Source organism: Muntiacus reevesi, chromosome 2 (genome assembly GCF_963930625.1).
Source record: "Muntiacus reevesi chromosome 2, mMunRee1.1, whole genome shotgun sequence".
In the NCBI taxonomy this organism is placed as follows: Eukaryota; Metazoa; Chordata; class Mammalia; order Artiodactyla; family Cervidae; genus Muntiacus; species Muntiacus reevesi.
Genome location: NC_089250.1, coordinates 12,777,109 through 12,796,055, shown reverse-complemented (window position 1 = coordinate 12,796,055; position 18,947 = coordinate 12,777,109). Strand labels below are relative to the sequence as shown.

At 43.2% G+C, this 18,947-nt stretch overlaps 1 protein-coding gene across 1 annotated transcript in view; it reads left to right on the top strand.

Moving 5' to 3' along the window:
• Positions 1-18,947, top strand: part of ITIH5 (inter-alpha-trypsin inhibitor heavy chain 5) — an 82,430-nt gene that overhangs the window by 6,714 nt on the left and 56,769 nt on the right. The window contains exon 2 of the mRNA XM_065920960.1: positions 5,657-5,701. Coding sequence (XP_065777032.1) covers positions 5,657-5,701 — 45 coding nt within the window. The remainder of the gene's footprint in view (positions 1-5,656; positions 5,702-18,947) is intronic.

Genomic DNA, 18,947 nt, shown 5'->3' with positions numbered 1-18,947 from the left:
AAAACACAGAAAATCAAGACTTTTTTTTTTTAATTCTTTGAAAAATAAAGTCAAGGCAAGATCTTGTGAGCTCCAGAGCTCTCAATCATATCTCCTTTGTGTGCACGGCTGTGATTGTTTGAGTGGAGTCGTAAGGCTGGATGGGGAAGAAGGATATTGTGGGAGAGATTCCAGAGATTGGCTTACTTCTGAACTAGCTGTGTCTGATTTCTCTGGGGGCGGGGCTGGGGAGAAGAGGGGGGAGTCCTGAGAGCTGAGGGATGAGTCCTGTGTGACCTTCTGTTCCTAACACACTCTCCCCCGAAGTTCTGGATGCTCTAATGTAAAGGAGCCCTGCCCACATGCTGTCAGAGATCCAGCTGGAAGTCCTGCAAGCTTTCTCTTTTTAAAGTTTTTATTGACTTTATTACCATATTGCTTCTGTTTTATGTTTTGGTTTTTTGGCAACGAGGCACATGGGATCTCAGCTCCCCAATCAGGGGTTGAACCCACACCCCCTGCCTTGGAAGGAGAGGTCTTAACCCCTGGACCACCAGGGAAGCCCCCTGCAAGCTTTCAGTATCTAAGGAACAGAGGGTTGGTTAGCCATAGGATGGAGACCTGAGCTTTTTTTTTCTGGTGGGAGGGTCCTCCCCCGACCTCCTCATTATCTTCCCACAAGCCAGGTCCATGTCCCTTGTTTCTCACAGATTGAAAGCAGCAGGCTGTCTCCCCTAAAGTTGGTTGATTTGGATTTTGTTATTATTTTCCCAGCTGCCTGGAAATTGTTTGAAATTTCAGCCCCCACCCCCCACCATACCCCGATGAAGTTTCTTCTCCCATTGCTGAGGTTATGAGCATCCCACATGGCGCATGGCTCATAGCTGAACAACACGCAGCCCTATTTCTCCGAAAGAGAACTTTTGTGTGGGTGATAGAGGATTCCCGGAATGGGGCTCTTGGAAGACTACCTGTCCTCAGCCCAGGTGATGGGCGACATCTCCTGTGCCGTCCAGCCTGTCGCCCTGGGGTCAGCGTCAGGTCCTGGCCAAGTCTCTGGGGCAGCTGACTCCTGAGTTCCTGGTCTTGGCTTCAGAATGTCCTCGGGAGGTGCAGGCCAACGGGTAGATAAGTTCCTGGCACAGAGCCCACTAGGCGCTCATGTCTCCAGCCGTTTGAGGGTGTGTGGCTGAGCCTGGCCTCAGTGCAGCCACTCCTGGCTCTGTGATGGAGCCTAGAGTGACAGGGCTGGTGGCAGAGCTCGGGAGGAATGAGGGAACCCCATCCCTTGAACCACGCCTTTCTCTCTCTTGTTCATGGACTCAGGTCGTGAAAGCACCCATCCCTAAAGGGAATGTGTGTATTGTGCGTATTTCCAATACCCCTCATCCTGGGTGGAAGTAGGTTTCACTCCTCTCCTCCCTTCCCACGCTCTTCCCCATCTGTGGACTTTCTGGAATGCTTTCTCTTCCCGCCTGATCCTGATCCAACCCTGTGATTGATCCTGGGGGGAAAATACCATCTCTTTTATCCAGATGATGAACATTAAGCTGTTTTTCACCTGTAGTTGGACCATCTGATGGTGGGATAGATGGAGATTCCAGTCCCCCAGCTCTGGTGGGGTTACTGCTACATTCCTGGTGCAAAGCCAGTCTTCAGCCACCCATGCACGTTCTGGTAGTGAATGCTGCTTGGTCCATGTGAGTCGAAGAGGCAGATAATGAGCAATTTCTCAGCCTGGTTCTCATATTGAACTTGATTCTCTTTAAATTTGTCTTCCCCTCTTATTCCACTCCAACCGACATCCTACACACCTACTTCAAGCCATCCCTTCATCGTAAAGCCTTTCGTGGTCACTTGAGAGTGTAATGCATCCCTTTTCCCCGTTTTCTTTGTAACTTATAAAAATTACCTCATCTGGTAAGTTTTCCTGAGTGTATTTTCTTTGAAGTTAGGTAGTATGGTCCTTCATGGCAAAGATCGTGGCTGATACTTCTTATTAAATACTGTTGTCTGGACATCTGTTCTGGCGCTGGAGAAGTAAGCTCAGCTTGGAAGGAATAGAAATTCCTATCTGAGCCATCTCATAAGTCTGTGATTTGGGGCCCATGCTCTGAGGTTACTCTTCAGAACCCTCCTTGACTTTAAGCTGGATTCGGTTACCTGTCCTTAACCCCTGCTTCCAGGTTCTTATTAGGGAACAGGAAAGCTCTCAAACAATAAAACGGGCCAGGAATTCCTAATTAAAAACAATGAAGATGACATTAATGTCATTTCCACTTCTAATCCTAGCTGGCACCAGGAATCTCTGTGCACCAGGAAGTTTTGATTCTGGTTTGGTCTGTGTCTAAATGTGGACTCAAGTGTTGCCATGGTGATCCCCTGAGATATCAGATAGCCACCTCAAAAATGAAAAACCAACTTCTCTTGTTCTCCTGAATGCTTGTTTATTTTCTTGGAAAACCTATTCTTCAAAGGAGGAGACTTCAAAGAGAATACTTTAGATCAACCAGTGAACGTAATACCTGAGCAGGGCCTGGCTTCCCTTCTGACCATGGTTAGTTATTTTAAGTGGTCCCCAACGAATTCCACAGTTTTAGGAAGGGAGAGGCCTGAGACGGACCTGCAGAACTGGGGGAGACCTTGCCCAAGACACTGATTCTGGTTTCCTTTGGACCGTTCAAATCATTCCACCTCACTTTAGAAATAGGAACCAGTAGCCTCCTAGTGACTGGTTCTTATTTGGCATGAGAGCATATGTCAACTGAAATCTTATACTAATTCTTCCTATTCCATGTTCTGTAGAATAGGAGACTCTATGATGGCTTATAATTGTAATTTACAGTAGCACATGTCTATTTTCAGAAGGGATCAGAAGAGGATCATGATTAAACCAGATTTTTAGTTTACAGAATGGAAGTATCTTTATTGTTTTTTCTATTTGCAAGTGATACAAAACAAAGGTACTACGGAAGAGTTTAAAGAAAAAAAATTCAGACATTCAGAGGTAATTGCCATTAAAATTTTGGGTGCGTTCTGCACATACAGACACATACTTAAAAAATGAGATTGGTAAAGATAGCATTTTGTTATCTGATTTAATCATTCAAAGTGTGTCTGACTGTATCAGTGAGGACAGGCCAGGCTGAACTGGGGTAAGAACCCCCAAACTGCAATGCTTTAAATGACATTTATTTCTTTCTTAAAAAACTTTTTATTTTGTTTTGGAGTATAGCCGATTAACAATGTTGTAACAGTTTCAGGTGGTCAGAAAGGGACTCAGTCATACATACACACGTATCCCTTCTCCCCCAAGATCCCCCTCCCATCCAGGCTGCCACATGACATTGAGCAGAGTCCCCTGTGCTATACGGCAGGTCCTTGTTGGTTATCCATTTTAAATACAGCAGTGTGTACATGTCCATCCCAAATGCCCTAACCATCCCTCCTCTCCATCCTTCTCCCCACTACCTGGCAACCATAAATTAGATCAACGTTTGTTTCTTGCTTGTATGACATCCATCTTGGGGTGTCAGTGGAGCAAGTGTGACCTTGGGGTTGATGGAGCAGCAACCTCTCAAATGTTACTACTTACTGTGCAGGTGAGAAAAGGCAGTTCTGGAGAATCTCATACCTTCTATCGAGTCCTTGGTGGAGAAGTGACAGAGGCCACTTACCTTCATAAGTTATTGGCCAGAACCAGTCACGTGGCTCTGTCTTCCCACCAGGGGCCAGGAAATGCAATCCTTCTGGCAGACAGCTAGAGAAATATTTAGTGAACAGCTCAGAAGTCCAGTAAAACTAACATTTGAAGTCAATAAATGTAGGTCCATACCATTATTTTTAATAGATGTATTCTGATTAATCACTATATCATAATATATTTAACCAAACTATTTTTAAAGGATATGTTAGGCTATTTACAAGGATCAACAATTATTTTTAAAGTTGCAAAGAAGTCTTTTCATGCTTTCATTTTTTGTGTGTTGATATTCGCCCCCCACCCCCAATTGATATTTTCTGAAAGTAGGATTTCTAAATTAAAAGACATGCATACTGGTGGGAATGTAAAATGTTGCAGCTACTTTGCAAACTGGTGTATCTATTTCTCAAAAGTCAAATTTACCATATAACCCAGGAATTCCACTTATAAAGGAAATAAAAGCACAGAGACATCTATGTGAATATCCATGCAAGTTCCACAGTATAAATAATAGCCAAAAGGTGGAAATAACCTTAGAGTCTGACAACTGGGAAGTGGATAAACACAATGTGATGTATCCACATGATAGACTGTTATTCAGACATAAAAAAAGAATGAAGTGCTAATAAATCTACAAGATTATGCTAAGTGGAAAGGGCCAGTAAAAAATGGCCACATATTGTACGATTCCATTTATATGAAATGCCCAGGATGAGTAAATCCATAGAGACAGAGTAGATTAACAGGTGCCTAGGGCCAGGGAAAGGCTGGAGTTGGAAGTGACAGGTAAAGCAGGGCTTCTCTGGGGATAAAAGTGTTCTAAATTGATTGTGATGGTTTGCCCAGCCCTGTGAATATATTTTAAAAACTTGAATTGTGCACGTTGAAAGAGCGAATTTTATTGTTTGTAAGTTATACCTTACGAAGCTGTTAAAAAAGGTTTGTGTAAAGTCTGAGCATATTTTCCAAGGTTTTTGTGCACATTAAAAGAACAAATTTTACCGTTTGTAAGTTATACCTTACGAAGCTGCTAAAAATGGTTTGTGTAAAGTCTAAGCACATTTTCCAAGGTTTTGATCAACAATGTCTTACTGCCCTCGAGGAAGGCCGACTTATTACTCACAGCAGTGGAGTCCACACTTCTGTTCTTTAAACAGTGATTTATCTTGAGAAGTGGTTGGCAACCAGCTAGGACTTCTATATGAGTCCAGAGGGGCTGGTTAATTATTAGATGATTTTTAAAACTAAGGATGCTATCACCTTCCCGTGCCCCTCCTCTGCCTGTGGGAAAGTATAGCAAATCATCCAGAAAAAACACAGTAAGAAAGTTCAAGGTAAGTTCAGTTTTGCCTCCAGAACTTCCTGGGGTTTTGAGCAGAATGAATGAACCCATCAGAGGCAAGTGGACATGTTTACTCATATTAACAGACACAACTGCAAAGAGTTGATTTTCAAGCCAAAAATAAATGGAAACCGAATACAGATACTCTTTTTTTTTTTTTTTCTCTTGATGTGGACCATCTTTCAGGCCTCTGTTGAATTTGTTACAGTATCGTCTCTGACTAATGTTTTGCTTTTTTGGCTGCGAGGCATGTGGAACCCAGCTCCCCGACCCGGGATTGAACCCCAGCTCCCTGCATTGGAAGGTGAAGTCTTGCCCACTGGATGGCCAGGGAAGGCCCTAAATATAGATATTCTAATGAACTCTGTTCTGGTCATTTCATCCGCTCCGCTAACAGATGTAAGAACCCCCAGATGAGGAGGTGGTGTGATATTGTGGGTTAAGCAGCCAGCCAGATCTGAGAAGCATGAATTCTAACCTTGTTCTGGGTGCTTCCTGGTTCAAAGTCAAAACTGCTTTTCAAGTGGTGGATAACCCTTCGTGTGCCTTCGTGGATCTTAACCCTCTTCGTGTAACTAACTCATGTGAAAATGACCTCACAGTGGTAGTTCATGTCTCTTTTTTCCTTCTAGGTTGGACTCAGGATCCCAAGGCAAGTCAGGCTGTTGCAAAGGCTGGTACGTATATTCACATAAATTCTCTTAAAAGTCTGTACCCCTCACAAGTCTGTGTATTTGGAACCAGGTAACAGCTATGCTCACAACTACTTTAAACCTTAAAGTTGCCATGTAGAAGAAATTGAATGTGAAGCAGCATAGTTTTTAAAAAAAATGTTTATTATGATGATATTGTCATGTTCTTTTTTTTTTTTTTTTTTTGGCTTCACAACATGGGGGATCTTAGTTCTCCGGCCAGGGATTGAACTCTCACCCCTTGCATTGGAATCATGGAATCTTATCCAGTCGACCACCACAAAGTCCTCAGCATAGCTTTTATAAACCTTTCTTTCATAAACTTTTTCTTTAAGTGGATGTTTTTCTGAAAAGAGACCTGATTATTCCAGTAAAAGTATAAGGATGAAGTGTGAAGTTTTCAAAGACCTTCTTATAAAAGAGCTAACACCTAAGTGAACCTTTCCTTTTTTTTAATAATGTTCTTACACAAGAAATAAAGATGGTGTTAGGAAGTAAACAGTGAAAGCAAGCAGAGAATTCCCATTTGTAGATTGAAGCTTCGCGTGATAGAAGTTGGGCCAGGCTCTCGGTGTATGCTGCAGGCTCCCAGATGGAACTTGGGGAAACATTCAGGATTCTAAGTGTTTATTTGAAATGACCTCAGTCCTTCCTTCCCACGGTGTGTACAGTGATGTATCCAAGTATGGGGACACACATTCAGGCTCTGAGGATACAGAATCCTCTGCACACCCTCAGGGATAAGCCATAAAGCCAAGATGTTTACTCCCTGCTCCTGGCTGGTGTCTGAATTCCTGCTGAATTGCTCATGACCAACGTCACAATCATTCCCACCTTTATTTGGACCGGGACTTTGTAGTCTCATCATTTTCTGCATGGCTTCCTCCTCCCTGCCCACCCCCATCCTCTCGATCCTGCCTCCCCAGATTTATTACCCTCAGTCTTTTTCTATTTTGCTGCATGTTCACATAATCATAGACAGACACATGTGTAAGGTATAGTTCGGGCTGAGGCAGAAAAGAAGGAGAGATGACCTCAACGGAAGTAGGTTACCTTTATTCAGGCAAGGAGGGGCAATAGTTGGCCTAACAACCAGGCTGAGTGCCCAGAGGGGTCAGGGAGGCTCCATATTTATAGGGAGGTTTGTGGAAGCGATAAGGGAAATGTTAATCAGGCGGGATATTTTGGGTATTCTTTAGTTGACATGGCATTTGTAGTTGGGCAGGGGGTGATAAGTCTTCTGGGCAGGCGTAGGGGATGGAAGGTTTCTGAAGAGGAGGTGATAAGTCCCAGATAGATACAACCAGCCTGGAGCATCAGGGCAGGATCTAAAGTTCAGTTTTGTTTTCTCCGAAGTTAGATGATTCAGCAAGGGACTTTGAGACTGTTGTTTTCTTTTATAGGCCCAAAGACTCCTTCAATATGTGAACATAAATGGGTAAAGAATTGTGAAGAGTCTAGATTTTTACCCTATGTACAAGCCAGGAAACTTGTCTGTTGCTACTTCATGGATGCTGGCACAAAACAGGAGACTCCTGGGCCAGAGACAATAGATGATTTATGACTTACAGTAAGAATGGAAGGCAGAGCAGCGCCATTGGAGCTTGTCCTCCAGATCAGTTCCCAGGTAGTGATACAGAGAGGGCCAGGCGACACCTACACACCTGGTACCTGGTTGGTTTGACCACGAGATGGGTACTGAACTCTGAGGGGGTCGCCAACCTCTAGGATCTAATGTCTGATGATCCGACGTGGAGCCAATGTAATAATAATAGAAATAAAGTGCACAATAAATATAATGCACTTGAATCATCCTGAAACCATTCCTCAGCCTTCTGATTCATGAAGAATTGTCTGCATGAAATGGGTTCCTGGTGCCAAAAAGACTGCTGCAATATAGCACAGGAACTCTACTCAATACTCTGTAATGATCTATATGGGAGTAGAATCTAAACAGGAGTGGATATATGTGTGTATAACAGCTAAAACTAGCATGTCATTGTAAATCAACCATACTTCAGTTCAGTTCAGTTGCTCAGTCACATCTGACTCTGCAACCCCATGGACTGCAGCACTCCAGGCTTCCCTGTCCATCACCAACTCCTGGAGTTTGCTCAAACTCATGTTCATCAAGACGGTGATGCCATCCAACCATCTCATCCTCTGTCATCCCCTTCTCCTCCTGCCCTCAATCTTTCCCAGCATCAGGGTCTTTTCCAATGTGTCAGTTCTTCACATCAGGTGGCCAAAGTATTGGAGCTTCAGCATCAGTTCTTCCAATGAATATTCAGGACTGATTTCCTTTAGGATTGACTGGTTGGATCTCCTTGCAGTCCAAGGGACTCTCAAGAGTCTTCTCCAACACCACAGTTCAAAAGCATCAATTCTTCAGTGAAAACTCATAAAAAAGGGAGGAGCCCTTGCTCCCAGCAAGACATAGATGCACATATTCATTCATTCAAGGATTTGTTGAGTCCTCACTGTCTGCCCAGCACTGTTCAAGGCATTGGGAATCCAGCAATTGACAAACAGGCAAGACACTGTCTTTCATAGAGCTTGAATTCTAAAGAGGGGCAGAGATAGGCAAAGTCTATAAGTAAATGGTTAAATGTGTTAGGAATGGGGAAGATAAATACCACTGAGAAAAAAAAAAAAACAGCAGAGGAAGGTGGGGACCTTTGTATACATTTGCAAGTTTAAGATTTTTCATGTATGCTATCAGACAGTGGGACCATGTAAATACAACTGCTGTTCTCTGCATGCTGACCACAGGCCAGGTGTTATCCTGAGTATCTCTTGTGTTCTAGCTCAGCCAAATACAGACACATTTTACAGACAAGAAAACAGTCATTTATCCAAGGTTACATTTTCCATAAGAGGTGATCGAACAAGGGTCTTGAGTCCCAACAGTCTGGCTTCTGAGTTTGTGCCTGTCACTGTTACACCCAACTGCCTTCTCACCTGAATGTATTTGTTTCTTATTATTTTCACTCAACAGTGCCTCACCTGGCCTGAATCTGTCCCTTCTAGATGATGAAAAATATACCATGTCGTTGGCACACCATCGTTTATCAAGCATTCTACTATTGAGCTTTCAGTATGGTTTCAATTTTTTGGCCTCTGTAAATGCTGCTGCAAAAACCTCTTTGCTTTTTCTAGTAAGTGGATGCTTTTAATGCTGTGGCCAAGATTTTCAGTAGGAGGGTTGCTGGATCAAAGTGCACATGCATTTTAAAAAATTTTGATAGATGTAGTCAGACTAGTTTTTGAATACTCCTAGTACTTTCTGTCCTAATTCCATTTCTATCAGCAATGACGAATATGCACATTTCCGCCAGCAACAATAGAATTACTCTCTTTGATCTGTCAGTCTCTAAAATATAAAGTGATATCAGTCCTTCAGTGTGTATTCCCCTGACTTATGAGTTTGGATTTTTCTCCATACAGAGTCGTTCTTCCATGAATTGTTTTTCAGGTCCTGTAGCCATTTTTCTATTGCGATTTCTTTTCAAATTTTTCCTGTTGCTTAGTCCCTAAGTCATGTCCAATTCTTTGCGGCTGCATGCACCATAGCCCACCAGGCTCCTCTGTCCATGGGATTTCCCAGGTAAGAATACTGGAATGGGTTGCCATTTCCTTCTCCAGGGGATCTTCCTGCCCAGGAATAGAACCCACGTCTCCTGCATTGGTAGGCGGATTCTTTATGGCTACCCCACCAGAGAAGCCTTCTTTTGTGATTTTTATCTCCTGATTGTCAGTGTGGGCTTCCCAAGTGGCATTAGTGGTAAAGAACCCATCTGCCAATGCAGGAGACAAAGAGACATGGGTTCGATCCTGGGTTGGGAAGATTCCCTGGAGGAGGGCACGGCAACCCACTCCAGTATTCTTGCCTGAGAAATCCTGTGGACAGAGGAAGGAGCCTAGCAGGCTACAGTCCATAGCATCACAAAGAGTCGGACACGACTGAAACAACTTAGCGTGCATGCCCGCACTTCCCAGTATGTGGGAGAGCTCTATGTATTTTGGATACTCTGTATTCTCAATTGGAAGAGCTCTTCTCTAAGTCTGTCATTTGTCTATTAGCTTTGTTTATGAAATATTTGTCATTATAAAGGCTTTAAGTTCCTGAGTAATAAATAAGTTTACTTTTCTTATTTTCATTTGTAGTTACAAAGATTTCCTTGACACTTTAACTGTTTCATATAATCACTCAGATTTTTCTTTAGAAATCTAGGAATGTAGAAAGCCTCTCTTTAACAAGTACCATACAAATTTGTTAATGTTGACTTCATTTACCCATCCAGACAGTACCAGAATGATCTTTCCAGCATGACTCTGGTGCATCACTCTCTTTTGCAAATGTCTTCAGTGGCTTTGTGGCTTCCCTGATGGCTCAGTGGTGAAGAAGCCGACTGCCAATGCAGGAGACTTGGGTTTGATCCCCTGGGTCAGGAACATCCCCTGGAAGAGGAAATGGCCACCCACTCCAGTATTCCTGCCTGGAAAATTCCATGGACAGAGGAGCCTGGCAGGCTACAGGCTATGGGGTCGGAAAACAGTTGGACACGACTTAGTGACCAAAATGAAAGCAAAAAATCAGTGACTTTGTGTCACCTGTATGATTAACTCTGAAGACGTCTAAGCCCACCCTCCCACCGCACCCCCGCTCCGTGATCTGGCTCCTGCCTGCCTCTGTAGCCTTAGTTTACCCAAAGTTTCCTTGCATTTCACGTTCTAGCTGTGCCACACTAATGTGAACATTCTCTACTCTGATTAGTGAAGAGGATGTGGTGGTAACAGCTGGGATCTTCCTATCACTCCCAGCTCATGGACCCCTGGGGACATGCTTTGATTTTACTCTGAATTAATTAGATACCCTTTTAAGAAAGCTTTCTGCTATCACAGATACTGACAGTGTTTACCTTTTGAAAAGCAGGAGTATCTTTTTGTCGGAGTCTCCTTGGTGTTCAACAACTACTGGCCTGATTTTCCTAGAATAATTCACTGTCATACCTTAACCTCCCAATGGCAGAGCCACATCTTGGCATCCCCTTTGTAGCAGAGATTCTAAAATTTGCAGCTAAGATTTGTTTTGAGCAGATGTGGTGAGACACGCAGACCCAGAAATGGCCATCACGAAGGAGGAAGTTTACACTCACAGGTCCCCAGGGACGAGTGGCATGCAGGGCCATGTGGAGAAGCACCAGGTCACTGGGGGCAGCAGGGTCAGAGGGGAGAGCTTGGCCAAGAGCCTTTATTGTGGTTTATGCAGGAAGGAACTGATGAGTCAGGTTAGGGGTGCCGAGTAACCTTAGGACTGGATGGTGGTTTATTCACTCAGTTGTGTCCAGCTCTTTGTGACCCCATGGATTGTAGGACTGGGTAGCTGAAATAATTTTGGCAAGCTCTGGGCTCCAGAGTCTGACCGTGGGGTGATTTGGGGCAGGGGGAATACTGGCTGGTGTGCAAGGGCTTGGTAAGGTAGGTGACTGGGATGGGGAGATGCTATTACTGATTGGTTGTATCTTGAAGGTGTGCTCACAGGGCGGCATTTGCTATCCCCAGGAATCAGCCGACCCTGGGAGGGGAGGAGCAACCCCTCCAAGATCAAATCCCCAAAGGCCAGAGCATCAAGAATATAGAAAATAATATAACAGTGTAAAATTGATGTCCTGTGAATTAAGCACACAATCCCTACCCCTACCTCAGAAGACAAATGGAAAGGACATACAAAGGACCCACCCCACCCCTACTGCCACCAGCATAACTCAACAGCATACTCAGCAGAAACCTACCTCTTCTGTTGTATTAAGTTTTTTAAAAATATATGTATTTATTTGGCTGTGTTGGCATCTGGGATCTTTCACTGCAGTACACAGGCTCAGTTGCCCCTTGGCATATGGGCTCTTAGTTCCCCAGCCAGGGATTGAACCCACATCCCCTATGTTGGAAGGTGAATTCTTAACCACTGGACCACCAGGGGAGTCCCTGTCTTATTAATCTTTAAAATTACACTCAGCCTAAAATAAAATAATAAAATAAAATAAAATTACACTCAGCCTAAACATTCACTTTTTTTCTTTAGAAGGTAATGTCAATATAGGGCTTCCCTGATGGCTAAGTGGTAAGAATCTGCCTGCAATGCAGGCAATGTGGATTCGATCCCTGGGCCAGCAAGATCCCTTGGAGAAGGAGATGGCAACCCACTCCAGTATTCTTGCCTGGAGAATCCCATGGACAGAGGAGCCTAGTGGGCTATAGTCCATGGGGTTGCAAAGAGTCAGACACAGTTTAGTGACTAAACAACAGCAGCAACTATGTCAGTATAAACTGCTAGTAAAATGTAGTAACAAGCACTTTATAATCCATAAAAATGACCTATATATTAATGTTTGTATACTGACTACAATCCCAGTTTTCAGTAATTAAATTTTTCTGTAGTATTTCTAATATTAAAACATTGCTATTTTTCTTGATGTTAAAAAAAAGGGATTTATAAAAGAAGAAAATACAGTCAGTTCAGCAGTTAGCATGGTTCTGGTACTGTTACTTCACTGAGAGCTACTAATGTATGTATCTGTCTCCCTACTCCCAACACTAGCCATCATGGGTCATCTTAAAAAAAAATTTTTTTTTTAATTTTTTGACCACAAAAAAGTGAGTTGGTTATGTTTTTAAACGACTCATGTGGGCACACAGGATCTTAGTCCCCTGATCAGGGACTGAAACCATACCCCCTGTACTGGAAGCTCAGAGTCTTAACCACCAGACCACCAGGGGAGTTCCTTCATGGTTTATCTTAAGAGATTGTAGAATTTTTTGTTTTTCTGAACAAAGGTGATAATTGCCTATTGTGTTTCCTCTCTGCTGCTGCTGCTGCTGCTAAGTCGCTTCAGTCGTGTCCGACTCTGTGCGACCCCATAGACGGCAGCCCACCAGGCTCCCCCGTCCCTGGGATTCTCCAGGCAAGAACACTGGAGTGGGTTGCCATTTCCTTCTCCAATGCATGAAAGTAAAAAGTGAAAGTGAAGTCGCTCAGTCGTGTCTGACTCTTTGAGACCCCATGGACTGCAGCCCACCAGGCTCCTCTGTCCATGGGATTTTCCAGGCAAGAGTACTGGAGTGGGTTGCGATTGCCTTCCTCTCTAAACATAATGAAATATCACGCCATAGAATGTGTTACTGCAAATAGGCGATTCAGAACTGATGACTCCCTCTGTCTACAGAGGGGAAATTATTTCCCCAAGGTGGTAAATACAGTCCTCAGGGAGGGGCCGTGCCTGGGGGTCTTCTGCTTCGTGTAATAGCAGCATGGACTTTTTCTTGATAAGAAGAAGCATTAAAAAAAAAAAAAGAAGCATTAAAGAAAAAGAAGAAGCACTGAGGTTTATTAATAGTTAAGATCTCTGGACTTGGGGATTCCCTGTGGCTCAGACGGCAAAGAGTCCGCCTGCAGTGCTAGAGACCCAGATTAGATCCCTGGGCTGGGAAGATCCCCTGGAGGAGGAAATGGCAACCCGCTCCAGGATTCTTGCCTGGAGAATCCCATGGACAGAGGAGTCTATCGGGCTATGGTCCATGGGGTCGAGAAGAGTCGAGAACGGCTGAGCGACTTCAGTTTCCTCTCTGGACTTGGAGCCAGCCAACTGCCAAGCTCCATCAAGTGAGGGGAGCGGATGCGGTGGTTTCTGAGTTTCTCTTCCACCTCTGAGATGATTTATTCTAGTGGTTGAGGAAGAATTGTTAGCCCAGAATCAAACAGCAGGAGGGTAATCCTCTGGGAAGTGGCCTGGCTTCTGGCACGGCCCGTGGCAGACTCTCCCGGTCACCTTTCCAGCTGGCATTGTGGGTGACTCGGGATGTCTTCTGTGTGGCTTGATCTTAAACGGCTCACATGAGTCACACGGAAACCTCTGATCCCTGACTAATTAAGACTCTCCCTGCCTCAAAACGCTTTTCCATCTGTTTAGCTTTTGTAGGAAAAAATAATGAAGAAATTATTATGTCACAGGAAGGCTTGGTTTCTGCCCACATCCCTAAACAAAATACTGAGCTGAATACAAATATGGAAAGCATGTTGGATTTTTAAGCACTGTGCTTTGGCAGAAGTTGAGGCCATCGTTTTATATCCTTTCTTCTACGACGTTTTCGTAAACCTCTGCCATTCCAGGTTCTGTGCTTGTCCTTGGTGTGGTTCATCTCCTCACGATTTTACGAACCTGTCTAATATTCTTCACCCCACGTGCCCTCCTCTCTAACTGAACTGCTGTATTCTCATGCCAGGAAGGGGCTCTGGTTTATTCTTGTTTCTATGTCTTTTATGTTTCTAAAATTTCTTTTTGTTCTCTTTCACTCCATACAAATTCTATATCTCTTTAAAAGCTTTTTCTTACTCCTACGGTCTTCACTGTTTTTCTCTTCCTTCTGGACTGTGGAAAGTCTTCTAGCCAATAAATAAATATACATATCTCCTTATATCTTCCTGTGTTTCTGCCTATTTTTTTGCACTTTCTTCCCACTGCACCTTGAGAGAACAGATTGTATATTAATATTTCTTCCCAATCCATCCTAGAATGTAGAGTTGAACTTAACTAAATACTACTTATTACCATTTCCTCTTGGGGGGATATAGATTTTTCTTTAATTGTTCGAGATTCAGAAAATTCAGTTTTGTAATTGGTTTTGATTTTGCCTCCATGCTGAGAGCTGTGCATGGGAAAAAAAAAAAAAAGCATAAATCACAAGCCCTCTTTTTCCACATGTTTGCAGTCCAAGAGGGGCAGGGAAGGGAGGCAAAGCTTTTGGGGATGGGGATACAGGAGTGCATAATTGATGTTAATAGATTTTCAGCAGACAGTGCCATCACAGCCAGAAAAGGGGTGTTCGTATCAATAACACAGAGCCTCTTATGGGAAACCAGTAACAAGGCAGGAGCAGTAACATTAAAATAGTTTCTTGAAACTTTTCTCAGCCTGTCTCTTGGGGCCATGAGCCATGAACTGTGCTTTGTCACATTTTAGTTGCAGTGAAATTCTAACTGATCATTATCTCATAAATGAGAACAAATCAGCGTGACATCAAAGATAGTCTCAAGGGTACCAAGTGTAGCCGATCTTTCGCTATGTCAGAAACAGTACAGGGCAGAGACCCTCTACAAATGAAGCTCAGCTTTGTTTGGAATGCTAGAACTGTCCTCTCTGCTTATCAAAGACATAAACTTAACAAGATTTTTTTCTATGTTAGTACTCAACTTTTATGTAAAGAAGTGATAAATTGATAAGAAAATTTGGGGGAAAATGTCAGAAGATGACACCAGTGCAGGAAGCATTCAGCTCCCTGCTGTGTCTGGAGTATTCATGATTCGATGGGGTGATAACTCTGAGGATCACAGGTAACTTTTAAATCAGCGTTGTATTTACAGTGTTTTGGCAGTTTGTATTTTACTGGCTGTCTAACAGTGACCACTGTGAAAGCCTTCACTGGCCAGCTTCTGCAATCCTTTAACAGAAGAGGCAGGATTGGAAGTTAGGGACTCCCGATTCTTAAGCTGGATTTTGTTTAAAGTATCATTAAGACTTTGACTTTGTTTTTTAGAGCAGTTTCAGGTTTAAACCAAAGTTGAGAGAAAAGTGCAGATTTCCTATATGCTCCTACCCTGACACAGGCTTCACCTCTGCTGTCGTCAACATCATTCTCTAGAATGGGACATTTTTAACCAAAGATGAACCGGTATTGGCCTGTCATAATCACTCAAAGTTTATAGTTTACCTTGGGGCTCACTCTTGGTGGTGTACATTCTGTGGGATTGAACAAGTGTTTAATGACATATATCCATCATCATTGGAGCTTTCCAAGTGGCACTAGTGGTGAAGAACCCGCCTGCCAATACAGGAGACGAGGGAGATGTAGGTTCCATCCCTGGGTTGGGAAGATCCCCTGGAGGAGGGCATGGCAACCCACTCCAGTATTCTTGCCTGGAGGATCCCAAGGACAGAGGAGCCTGGCGGGCTTTAGTCCATAGGGTCGCAAAGATTTGGACAACGACTGAAACGACTCAGCATGCATCCATCATTATCATATCAAAGGAGAAGGGGGCGGCAGAGGATGAGATGGTTAGATAGCATCGCTGACTCAGTGGACACGAATTTGAGATTCCCTGTTGGCTCAGATGGTAGAGAATCCACCTGCAGTGAAGGAGACCACAGTTCGATCCCTGGCTTGGGAAGATTCCCTGGAGAAGGGAGTGGCTCCCCATTCCAATATTCTTGCCTAGAGAGTTCCATGGACAGAGGAGACTGGTGGGCTATAATCCACGGGGTCACAAAGAGTTGGGACACGACTTAGCAACTGAACAACAACACTGAGTATTTTCACTGCCCTAGAAATCCTGGACTCGACTGTTCACAGACTTCCCCTGCCTGCAATGGTTGTACTTTTGCCCTTTCCAGAACGTTATAGGGTTGGAGTCATACAGTATGTAGCCTTTTCATATGGACTTCTTTCATTTAGGAATATGCATTTATGGTTCTACCATGTCTTTTTATGGTTTGATAGCTCATTTCTTTTTACTCTAGATTTCTTAGCTCCCACCTTTGTGACTGGGGGCAAGTACCTTATCCTGATCTTAAATTGGTGAAGTCACTGGATTGGACTTGAGTTTCTTTTTCTTCATATTTGTCTTTGCAGCTTACACTATACCGTCTTCATTTCAGGGGTGTTTCTAATATACAGAAGTCTAGTTCCCAAAACAAAACCAGTAAAATGCGTCATGATCAGACAGAGCGTACAGTTTGGAATAATTAACCCAATGTCTAAATGCAGCTCAAGGGCAACTCCCAATTAAAGCAGGGTTGTAAACTCAAACATCTAAAGAGACAAAGAGGGTGTGCAGTTTTTACTGTTGTGTCAAATTCTCTCCAGACACCATGGCGTCATGCAACAGATTTTGTCCTAAAGAGACCAGATGTACATAAAGAATATTTTGTCATCAGTTATTCCTGATTTCAGGAATGATTTCCTAAAATCCAAAGCTTTATTCCTTACTTTTGGCTTTGCTTTAGATTCTTGGATCTCAAAAGAAGATGTAATTTTGGTGATTTATTCAAGCCCTCTCAATTTATATTGTTGTTTAGTTGCTAGGTTGTATCCAACTCTTTGCAACCCCATGGACTGTAGCCCACCAGGCTCCTCCGTCCATGGTATTTCCCAGGCAAGAATGCTGGAGTGAGTTGCCATTTCCTTCTTCAGGGGATCTTCCCGACCCAGGGGTCAAACCCGTGTCTCCCTCTTGACAGGCAACTTCTTTACTACGGAACCACCTGGGAAGCCCTCTCAATTTAGAGATATAAAACTATAGCAGAAATACATGAAGTGTCATCTAGCTATATTAATTTTAAAAAGTATTTCTCAAACAGCAGAGTCCCTTAGAGGGCATGTTGAAGCATAGATTGCTGGACTGGCCCCCTGAGATTCTTGCTCTGTGAGTTTGGGGTGGAGTCCGAGAAACTACATTTCTTTTTCTAAAATTTTTTCTATTTTAATCAGAGGATCACTACTTTACAGTGTTAGTTTCTGCTGTACAAGAACGTGAGTCAGCTGTAGGTATACATATATCCCCGCCTCTTGAGACTTCCTCCCACGCTCCCGTCCCACCCCTCTCGCCATCACAGAGCACCAAGCTGAGCATCCTGTACTGTCCAGCAGCTTCCCGCTAGCTGTCTGCTTCACGCGTGGTAGTGTATATGTGCATGCTGAGTCGCTTCAGTCCTGTTTGACTCTTTGGGACCCTATGGACTCTAGCCCACCAGGCTCTTCTGTCCATGGGGATTCTCCAGGCAAGAATACTGGAGTCGACTGCCATTTCCTCCTCCAAGGGATCTTCCCAACCCAGGGATCAAACTTGCTTCTCCTGGGTCTCCTGCATTGGCAGGCAGATTCTTTACCGCTGAGCCACCAGGGAAGCCTGTACAGTATATAGGTCAATATTAATCTCTCAATTCGTCCCACCTTCCTCTTTGCCCACTGTGTCCACAAGTCTGTTCTCTGTGTCTGCGTCTCCATTCCTGCCCTGCGGATGGATTCGTCAGTACCCTCTTTATAGATTCCACATATATGTGTTAAAGTTTCTGCATTTTAACAAAAGTTTCTGGGTGATACTGTTGTTGCTGATCTGTGGACCACATCTTGAGAACCATTGTTTTGAAATAATTCCTTCTCAGACCAAATGAGAGAACTTCCTTTCTTTTTAGGTGACAATCTTTCAAATGCAGTTAGATTTTTTTTTTTCTACTTAAAGTTCAGCCACCAGATGAATAGTCTCCAAAACTCTGTCTTCAACCCCGCCCCTACTCTGGCCTGACTCAATGCTTGTGATGAAGACACTTAGCTGAAATTATAGTACAATGAGATAGAAGCATTTACACGTATTATGGATGCACAGAGAATAGTGAATAGTTTTAACCAGCTTTTAAATTTGCACTTTCTAGCCACTGCCCTTTATCAGAAGCTTTAGGGATAAATGTACTTAGCATACACTTTCCTTTTTTGGGGTTCTAATTTCCCAAATACTTTCTTGAGCTCTGTATTGATTCTCATTGTATAATAGTGGGATTGTCATCTGAATGGAAAAACCCCACAGTATAGTTTTTCTAAGTGGATATTGAAATTAATTTGGAAGTATGAGAATGTCTTTAGGCATGCACTGATCTTGTGATCAATTCAGTGATCCTAGAAACGTGATCCAAAAATTTATAAAAGTGTTATGTGCTTCACATACTTATAAAATTCCAATAATTTATTAAATTCTTTAAGCAAAATTAACTCTGTTAAATTGGAAAATTTGCATGTGTCTTTTTTTTTTAGTTAAAAAAAATTTTTTTTGGAAGTATAGTTGATTTACAATGTTGTGTTAGTTACAGGTGTAGAGCAAAGTGATTCAGTTATATACATGCACATGTTCATTCTTTCTCAGATTCTTTTCCCATATAGATTATCACAGAGTACTGAGTAGAGTTCCCTGTAGTCTTCAGTAGGTCCTTGTTGATTATCTGTTTTATACATGTGTGTGTGTGCTGAGTCTCTGAGTTGTGTCTGACTCTTTGTGACCCCGTGGGCGGTAGCCCCCCAGGCTCCTCTGTCCATGGGATTCTCTAGGCAAAAGTACTGGAGTGGGTTGCATGCCCTCCTCCAAGAGAATCTTCCGACCCCAGGATCGAACCCAGATCTCCTGCAT